Source organism: Diadema setosum, chromosome 21 (genome assembly GCF_964275005.1).
Source record: "Diadema setosum chromosome 21, eeDiaSeto1, whole genome shotgun sequence".
Classification (NCBI taxonomy): Eukaryota; Metazoa; Echinodermata; class Echinoidea; order Diadematoida; family Diadematidae; genus Diadema; species Diadema setosum.
The window spans coordinates 22,816,960-22,827,636 of NC_092705.1; the positions used below are offsets into that span (position 1 = coordinate 22,816,960).

Here is a 10,677-nt window from a genome sequence, read left to right on the forward strand (position 1 = left end):
GTCGTCAGTATCTCACTGGCAAACTATGATCTTGCAGAACACAAAATGTCAAGAAAGTGTGAAAACGAAGAACCAAAAGGACAATTACTGGACAAAGTCTGGATCACACATCTTAGCTAATGATTCCAAACTTTAGCAATGATAGTAATGTTATTCATGCGACCATGCCTAAACAAATGTATTCTTGGTTTTGTACATAATAATATCGAACTTGATATCTATGCAATGTTATATCTCGATTAGATAATCTAAATACAATAACACAGCTGTGTAGTTTCTATTAGATTACTCGTTGATGGGAACGTTATTTTTTGCTTCTTCTAAGTTTTTAGAAGGGCACATTATGCATGACTCAATATTTCCCTTCCACTGAACTATACGCTAAGATCTGTTCACTGGGTCACATTATACTTTCCTTTGAGATATCATACTTTGAAAAGTTGTTGTCAACATTGACTCGAGTTATGATTATTATACTAGTGCTTCATAGGGGAACTTATTCATCCTATACAAACATGACAAAGCCTACAAGCTGCATAATCTCGTGGACAATGGAATAAAACTGATATCCCTTAAAAAAGAAACCGTGTGGTTAGCAGTGCAATAACTACCCATTGGATATCTCGACGTCAGATCACTTCGGATTATGCGGAGTCAGACATAGTTTCCCTTTCTGTGAGCCACCTCAAGAAATCTGCTACATAGTTAACATCCTTCAGCTTATTTGCCTCGCCAGATAAATTTCCTCCTTCTACCCTTTCAACACCGTTCTCATTTCTATCTTTATATTCTCCCTCTAATTCTTCATTTTCTTCCCGTTCGTCCAGATTTTCTTTCTCAAAATTCTTACTATTTCTCTCAACTTCTTCATTGCTCGTTTCCTCGTCTAAATCAGACAAAGCCCTACTGTCTTTATTGCTATCAACAACGTCTTCATTGTTTTGACGCTGGTTGAATTCCTCTACATTTTCTTCTTCGAAATCTTCGAAATCTCTTTCATATTCTTCGTCATCCTCACGCTCTTCATATTCCTCTAGGTTTTCTTCTTCCAAATCCTCAAAATCTCTTTCAAATTCTTCATCATCCTCACGTTCTTCATATTCCTCTAGGTTTTCTTCTTCCAAATCCTCAAAATCTCTTTCATATTCGTCGTCATCCTCACGCTCTTCATATTCATCTAGGTTTTCTTCTTCCAAATCCTCAAAATCTCTTTCAAATTCTTCATCATCCTCACGTTCTTCATATTCCTCTAGGTTTTCTTCTTCCAAATCCTCAAAATCTCTTTCATATTCGTCGTCGTTCTCACGCTCTTCATAGTTCTCTTCATTTTCTTCCTCAAAATTATCGAATTCTCTTTCAAATTCGTCAGCCTTACGCTCTTCATAGTTCTCTTCATTTTCTTCCTCAAAATCCTCAAAATCTCTTTCAAATTCTTCATCATCCTCACGCTCTTCATAGTCCTCTACGTATTCCTCAAAATCATCGAACTCTCTTTCGAATTCGTCGGCCTCACGCTCTTCATAGTTCTCTTCATTTTCTTCCTCAAAATCGTCAAAATCTCTTTCAAATTCGTCAACCTCACGCTCTTCATAATTTTCTTTATTTTCTTCCTCAAAATCCTCAAAATCTCTTTCAAATTCTTCCTCATCCTCACGCGCTTCATATTCCTCAAGGTTTTCTTCTTCCAAATCCTCAAAATCCCTTTCATATTCGTCGTCGTCCTCACGCTCTTCATAGTTCTCTTCATTTTCTTCCTCAAAATCCTCAAAATCTCTTTCAAATTCTTCATCATCCTCACGCTCTTCATAGTCCTCTACGTATTCCTCAAAATCATCGAACTCTCTTTCGAATTCGTCGGCCTCACGCTCTTCATAGTTATCTTCATTTTCTTCCTTAAAATCCTCAAAATCTCTTTCAAATTCTTCCTCATCCTCACGCTCTTCATATTCCTCTAGGTTTTCCTCTTCCAAATCCTCAAAATCTCTTTCAAATTCTTCCTCATCCTCACGCTCCTCATATTCCTCTAGGTTTTCCTCTTCCAAATTCTCAAAATCTCTTTCAAATTCGTCGTCGTCCTCACGCTCTTCATAGTTCTCTTCATTTTCTTCCTCAAAATCGTCAAAATCTCTTTCAAATTCTTCATCATTTTCACGCTCTTCATATTCCTCTACGTTTTCTTCCTCAAAATCGTCAAAATCTCTTTCAAATTCTTCATCATTTTCACGCTCTTCATATTCCTCTACGTTTTCTTCCTCAAAATCCCCGAAATCTCTTTCAAATTCTTCCTCCTCCTCACGCTCTTCATATTCCTCTAGGTTTTCCTCTTCCAAATCCTCAAAATCTCTTTCAAATTCGTCGTCGTCCTCACGCTCCTCATAGTTCTCTTCATTTTCTTCCTCAAAATCCTCAAAATCTCTTTCAAATTCTTCCTCATCCTCACGCTCTTCATAGTTCTCTTCATTTTCTTCCTCAAAATCCTCGAAATCTCTTTCAAATTCTTCCTCATCCTCACGCTCTTCATAGTTCTCTTCATTTTCTTCCTCAAAATCCTCGAATTCTCTCTCCAAATCGTCATCATCCTCACGCTCTTCATAGTTCTCTACGTATTCCTCAAAATCATCGAATTCTCTCTCAAATTCGCCATTCTCACGCTCTTTGTATTCCTCTAGATATTCTGCCTCAAAATCATCAAAGTCCCTTTCCTCCTCTTCCTGAAACTCGTCCAGAAAAGTTTGGAAAACTTCGTCATCATTACGCTCTTCTTTAACCTCTCCTGCGGTGTCCTGTTCTCGAGCCTCCATGTCCTCGACGAAGTTGTCATCCATGATATCATAAAGTTCTTTCTCGAATTCCTCTCCATTCCCTCGCTCCTCCGCATTCTCGGTATTTGACTCCTTCTCCTCTTCCAGGTTCCGCAGATCAGGCTGAGACACCGTTTCCTTTTCTCGATTTTCCATCGATACCTCTTGGTCTTCCGCTACCAGCTGCTCAACCTTTCTCTCAGCGGCCGAGACCATGGAGCTCACTTCAGTCTTTGATTTATTTTTTTTTAACATAGGAGATAAAAAAAGAAAGAATGAAAGCAAATTGAAAATTAAGTAATGCTACTTGTCACGATAATTTCAGAAGGTCTTGAAATGACAAACGTCAAAGCTGGTAGCAATGCGAAATAGTAGGATCGTGGCTGAAACACAATGAACAGAAATCCTAACGAAATCCAGCGCTTCATGCTTCATCGATTTCCTGTCCACATTTTTAAGCTTAAGTTGTGTAAGTCACTAACAAAATGTATAACAAAAGCTGATGTAAATGACTGACATGATATTGTTTCACAATTGCCTAATGTTATCAGCCGCAAAACATATTAACCAAAAGCAACAAATTCTTATTTTTTTTCTTCCAAGTTAAAAAGAAAAAAAAAAAGACAAATCTATGTATGAAATATCATAACATTTCATGACACTATTTGTATTTTTAAGATATTTTGTATTATTTGAAATTTTAGGGTCTTGAAAATTTACTTTGAAGAATCCTCACACCATGAAATAATCCTACATTTGGATACATATAGGGAGACTGTCAGCGATTATGACGTACTCTCAAAAGAGTAACCTTCGTCGAGTAATGATGACATTGTCGGTATATCCTTAGACAAATATTGAAGTTGCCACAAACATGTTTTTTCTTTTTTCTTGAGTTTAGAGCGATTAACAAAATAATTGGTGTCTTGAATCATGCTCTGTCTCCATTACCTACTCACTTGGACGTTAATACTCTACCCTTCCTATGCAAACATTCATACCTAGCATGCACACATTTCACACATGATCCATGGCCAGGAACCAAATAACGTGGAACGCAGAAAGTTAAAGGAGACCTCAAGAGTGTCAGACTTTGAGTCTGAACCTCTACGTATTGGTTACACTGTGTAAAGATTTATAGAAAGTTTTCAAAATTCACAACAAATCAAACTAAAAAGGAATGATGACACACATCATGTATTAGGTTCACATAAGAATGCATTATTGGCAAATAATGCTAGGGCGCTAATGGATGCAAAACAACAACAACAACAAAAGATAACATTTGTACATTCTGCACGAGTGAACATGTTAAGCAAGGGGTATTCAATTACATCGTTGTTTTGTAGGAAGAAAAGTGAGAATGAAAATAAGTGAATTTGATTGAAGTTAATCAGTGGGATTCAAGAATTTGTGGGATACGAACCTTGAGACTTGTATCGCTTATCCTTCGTTATCCCTCTTATTTTGTACTCAACTATGTATATCAAATTTTTGGCTTTTCAGAGTATTGATTTATCTGCTCAAGCATCACAATAAATTTCACAACGTGTGATATATTGATTTATGTAATACATGATGTAAAATCATATCAATCAATCAATGCCCTGTAATTTTTGCAAACTTAAGAAAACGCGAAAAAAAAAAAAAGCTTAACATAATTTCTCGCTTTGAAGTGAGGAGAGAGCCAAAACCTTTTTTCTTATATATAGGGTCCGGCAGTATTTAATTCGTGTCGAGATTTATCTTCAGCCTGATCATGTTATTTCGCATCGTTTTCGGCTTTCGAGACATTGGGACACGGGGTACAGTAAAATAGTGAACGACGTGTTAGTGACATTGCTTGTTTAATGAAAGAATTAAACTAAATAATAATAATAATAATAATAAAATTGTATGGCAGGCAAGTGCGAAAGAATAACGGGCACAATAAAAAGTAGCATTTATGCAGATGATGTTTAGTGAGGATATTCCATTAAATCGAAAACACGAGTAAAGACCTGGTAAAGCAAACATTTAATACCAATAATTGGAAGCCTAACTCAAAGTACTTCCCGCTGATCTCGCCCTAACGTCCTAAATAAAAACAAATGAAAAAGGAAATAAGGTAGGCCCTATATATCAACTTCTTCTATTTACAAAAGGAGTATGAGCCAATGTTTTTGAAATTATAAAATGCTATTGAATACGGAATAACCAAATGGTAAATGAATATCATCAGGGTAGTTTTGAATTTCATTGAAAATCTACTGCTTAAGAAAAAAAAATATAAAAAAACATATAAATTGTGCCTTTAAAGAACCACTTTATTTGTGGATTACTTGTAACTTGTGGTTGTAAGAATTTAACTCATATCTTGTGAGCACCAGATCAACAGGTCAAAAATAAAAAGAATACCGGGAAAGTGATGTTTTATACTTCAGGCCTACTGTAAGTTGGTGTTCATCTTTCGCCATGAAAAATCCCTGAGTGTTACTTTGTGAAAAAAAAAGTTGCAAAAACTTACAAGTTTTAAAGGTCCATTTTTTTTTTCACCTCTTTCTCTCTTTTCTTTCCCCTATCTTACGCCACTATGTAGTTAGTTGCTCAGCTGCAAAAACAAGCATATTATTTTAGGTATGAGTTTCTTCAATTTGTCTCCCTCTACAAATGAAATTTGCATTATAGATCAGTGGTTGCGATCTTAACAAGTTTAATTTGTAGAGGGAGAAACTCATACCTAAAACCTTAAATCCTCTGAATAATATCTATATCTTGCTTTCAAGTATGTTATTGTCAAAACTTACCCTCTTTTCCTGTAATGGGAGTGCAAATACGGCGGTCGCAGCAGCAACCAGAAAAAGCAGGGAAAGCTTCCCCATGATGCGGTCTTCTCGTCTCTTTCTTCACCGACCAGGTAACAACTCAGAGATCAAGCCGAAGGAGCTATTTAGACAGGTGATTTGCTGAATGAAACTACCGCTCTCTTGGAGGGGGTTTATATTCGTCAGGGATTAACCGGTCCCGGCTAGGCACGGTATTTGTCCTTCAAATCAAAAGGACGACGGATTAAAAAAATATACATAATGTATATAGTCTACATTCCTTTCGCATTTTGAGACAACGCATGTGGCTTGGTAGCTTGACCACGTGACCTTCATGCATTTCTAACCCTCGACAAAGAAACAAGTGCCAGCTGCCTTCGTTTATATTTGAATAGTTAAATTGGCAACTATCCTTCTGGAAATGACACGTCAAGAAAGAAGTCTGTATTCTTTTTTTTTTCCGGTTTTGGTGTGTTATTGCTGTACTTTTTTAAAGGAACTGTTAAAATTTGTTATTGTGATGATAAAATTGTATGCATAAATATACGCTACTGTCAGAAACATATTCAAAATGTTATATTTTAGTCTTTCGTAGTAGGACATCATTTTCGTTGTGTTTGCTGATTGACATTGCATGCCAGCTCGGGTAGACACTCATCACCATTAGATATAGAAATGTAAGAATCGAACACTGCACGAGAGAACATCATCCTCCATTAAATTTTTCCGACAACCCCCCCCCCCTTCTTTTTGTTGTTGTTGTTGTTGTTAGTGTTTCCCATAGAAACGTGGAAACGAAAGTATAAACAACCGTTGAAACATGCATAGTTTGCTAAAAATGCATCATGTGTTGCTGCATTTCGAACAAAAAAGCTCTGAAGGGGGGGGGTGGTTGATATAGATAAAGGAAGTGGGTGGAAAGAGAGTCATACTTTATACCTCTTTATGGTCCTTAAAGGGAACCCAAACGCAAAGAGCAATGTGAATTGAGTGAAAGCAGCAACATCTGCAGAACACATCAGTGAAATTTGAGGAAAATCGGACAATCGATGCGAAAGTTATGTATTTTTGAAGTTTTGGTGTAAAGTTGGAACCGCTGGATGAGGATACTACTAAAGGTTATGACGTATGTGTGGACAATCATCTGACTGGCTTACCGTTAAAGAATAAAAATGAAGTAAAAACAATGTAACCTTGGTAAAAAGAAAGAAAGAAAAAGAATTATTTCAATAATCATTATTAGCTCTGAATCTGAAGACCTTCAGCATGTCCAGAAGAAACGAGGTGGCACAATGATTCAGGCACAGGGCCCTGCGTTTCCGTACTGTGTGAGGCAATGATAATTTTGTTAACACAAAGAATTGATTAGTCAAGACAATTCAATTCAAAGGTCAAGACAATCAATCAACAAAAATGATCTACACTGTTCTTGTTCCAACACGATTCATCCCATTCATGTATTTACATGTATTATTATTCCATCATCAACACGTTGATGCACTAATAGACCTATATTTCTGCAATCATGCTTATCCTCTCTCTTGATGCTTTTAATAGAGAGTAGATACCAGTCCATGAAATCACTCATTTCACTGAATTCAGAGAGCGTTCTTGAGTGTTTTGGGAGACTTTTCCAAGGTGAAGTTTGTTATTGCGAAGCTTCGTTAATTCGAAAACCAAATAAGGTTCGTATTCCGAAGATTTAGTTTGTACGCACCGTCTTCATATTTCCGGAATAACGAACCATATTTAATTTTTCGGAGTTACTAACCTCCGGAATATTAAACAAACATCGAACATTCTTCAAATGGAGGATTGTGTGTTTTGTTGTTGTTGCTGTTATTGTGTGTTTGTTTGTTTGTTTTTATCCTTTTTTTGGGGGGGGGGGGTGAGGACGGGGGTCGGTGTTTTTACCGTGTTTATCCCTAAACATTAATAGACACGGCGAGATCAAATGAATCCCGTACTGTTCCAAGGAAGAATCTCAGACTGAGTTTGAATGGGTGGTATAATGGCTAGGTTGTTTGCAGACCCAAGGTTGGAAATATGCATTCCATAGATATTGTCAAAAAGCTGCAACCTTGTGCTGAAAAAGAAGACGAAAATACTTACTTGATTTTCTTCATCTCTTGATGGTCAAACCGTAATACACGATATAAAAACTGAGTGCATTTCATCTATTGGCTTTTCTTTGACAGTGTTTTGTATATTCTACAGTCTTAATCCCGCAACGTATCGATTCAAAAAGGAAAATATGAAAGGGAATGTGCTATTTTTTGTGTGTGTGTCCTTGCAATACAAAAAATAATAAGGTACCCCCCCAAAAAAAATGAATAGCAAATAGCAAAAAACCGACAGAGCTTCTATACATAATTCAAATTTAATATCTATATAGAAATTTGAACAAGCTGGTTTCAACGGTTTAGCGTTCGAAATAGAAGTAGAATTAAACTGAGGTATCCATTTGAAAACCAGCCTCCCATCTTCAATGATTTATGTTTTCCATGATTTCAACTAAAATGGTTGCCACAACAACGACTCTACATCCCTTAGAGTGTCCTGGCGTTGAAGTAAACTGTCACCTTTCTTCATCCCCCTCTGTCTAGGACTGATGATTTAAAGTAAATGATAATAATCGTAAATAGCAATATACTGATGGAAGCAGAAATGTGTACACACATTAGTTTCATTAGTTGGCCTCTCTGAATTTTATGAATTATACTCTTTCGGTAATGGGAGGGGGGATGTGATAACACGTCACCTATCCCATTAAATCATTAATACTTGTCATTAGGCGGCTCTTTCGTATATGAAGTGACAACCCTAGCTTCAACAATGGCGACGCTGACAAATCATTTTAGCGCGATGTGGAGGTACATTTGGTTACTATGATGCGATTTAAAAATCTATACCATAATTGCATGTTTTAATTGGAGATGGGAAAAAACAGAAAGGAATAAATTAAGTTCAAAGGCTCCCAATAAGTATGGCGGTGGGAATAAAAACGCAACATGAGGATGCGTGGGGAAGGTGAATTGGTAATGACATAGGTTGTGATTACGCATGTGAAGATTGATTGATGGTTGACCCTGAGGACAATAATGATGGCGATGATAATTGGAAGGTGGTTATGATGTTGGTGGTGGTTATAATTGCATTGATGTGATGACGTAAATAATATGACGAACACGATGACGGGTAATCGTCATGATGTTTTTTTTTTATAAATGGCAATTATCCAAAATGATGTTGATGACGGTTGGTTTGATATGTGTCGTAGTGTCTCGAGATGTCTACAGCAACGCTATTTTCATTTATACCTCGGTCACTGGAATCAAACTCTCAGATTTAGTGCACATACACTTTATTTTATTTGATAATTAACATCCCATCAATAAAAGCTGTCAGGTGACGGTGCACCCCTTCAGAACCAAAGAACATGAAATAACGATGAAGCCAACACATTACAATGTAGACAGAGTGAATGCAGCAATACTTAAGTAGAACACATCAGCGAAGATGGAGGAATAGTAGGTAATCCATTGAAGAGTCATTGATTTCAATATTAAGTTTTGGTGTTGTCATCCCTGGTTGAGAAGACCACTGCAGTTTGTGACCTAAAATATGTATAAAGATATAAATAAGATATGAAGAGAAAGTACACAATCCCTCGATTAGTTAGGCCTAAGGGCAGTGAAGGGTAATATCATTTCCTTCGCGCTCTGAAAGAAGTCAAGTGCTCTTTCATCATGCTTGAAAAGTGAAAATATGTTGAATTTTCGTTTTGCTTTCCTTTACATCGTTGTCCGTACATTGCGTTACAAAGTGTAGAAATTTTTTCATCCAGCGACTGCTGCATCAAAAAAAAAAAAAGTTTCAGCGTTCATCTTCTGAACAAATTGTAAGATTTTCCTAAAACTTTCCTGAGCTGTTCAACTAACATGACTAATGATTATTGCTGCATTTCCTCAATTCGCACAATATTCCTGGATTTCATTCTCCTCTATGGGTCGGCCAAAACTTTCGCAAACAATTTTATAGATCATAAATATACATGTAGTATGATATAATACATATATTAATATTTGTAGTTATCATCGTAAATTTAAACGATTATAAACGGTTATACTACTACTACTGCTACTACTATACTACTACTACTACTACTACTACTACTACTACTACTACTACTACTACTACTACTACTACTACTACTACTACTACCACTACTACTACTACTACTACTACTGTTATACTACTACTATACTACTAATACTACTACCACTACTACTACTACTACCAATAACATTATTAGTAATGTACCAATGATACTCTTATTTTTATATTATTATCAAAACTGTTGTTACCAAGTCATGATTCAGTTATCATAAGGGAGCCAGTAGACATGGTAGTGTCTTATCAGAGAGAGGACTCAGTGACGTATAACGTAATACATATTCATTACTCTCTGAAATAAAGCTTGAAGCAGCCTTAATGATATTCGGTGATAAAGCAATTCACTGGTAGTAGAGTGTCACTTTTATCGAGCCCGGGTTCTCCTTAAATGCAAATATTTATACCAGTAAAATGGGTGGAGGGATTACCTGCCGTGAAATCTCAGAGAACATTGTCAATGTTTTACACCTGAGCTGTGGGAGCGGTATAGTTTTGTTTCCAGACCAGATTCCTTTTCTCTAATAATTGCAAAATGCAGGGCGGAAGATCGATGGTCTATATTATTTCCGCACTCATTTCGTACCATTGCTAATGCGTGTTAGGTATTATGTTATTTACCATCGTTTGAATTCCAAGGATATTATAAAGACGCATGTGCTTTCACTATATTTTGTCAAGAAAAAACAGACTATACAGGGAATTAACAGCATCATTGCAATATGAAATGCAATTCTGTCGATACTCCCTTTAACATTAATCTGTGACCGTTGATGCCGTGGATGTTAGATGACCCTAGACTATTTATCAATATCCGTTTTATAGTAACTTTCAGCAGGCGAGCACGTCATACAATTTGTGTATATAAGGGGACAACCCAGTGCCAACTCTTCCACTCC

At 36.5% G+C, this 10,677-nt stretch overlaps 1 protein-coding gene across 1 annotated transcript; it reads left to right on the top strand.

The window, feature by feature from the left end:
* Positions 1-1,002: 1,002 nt before the first annotated feature.
* LOC140244410 (uncharacterized) lies at positions 1,003-2,091 on the top strand (the record flags this gene model as incomplete). Its single annotated transcript, XM_072324048.1, has 4 exons — positions 1,003-1,090; positions 1,640-1,726; positions 1,810-1,817; positions 1,876-2,091. Coding segments are annotated over 4 exons (399 nt in total), but the record flags the coding sequence as incomplete, so codon positions are not given.
* Positions 2,092-10,677: the final 8,586 nt, after the last annotated feature.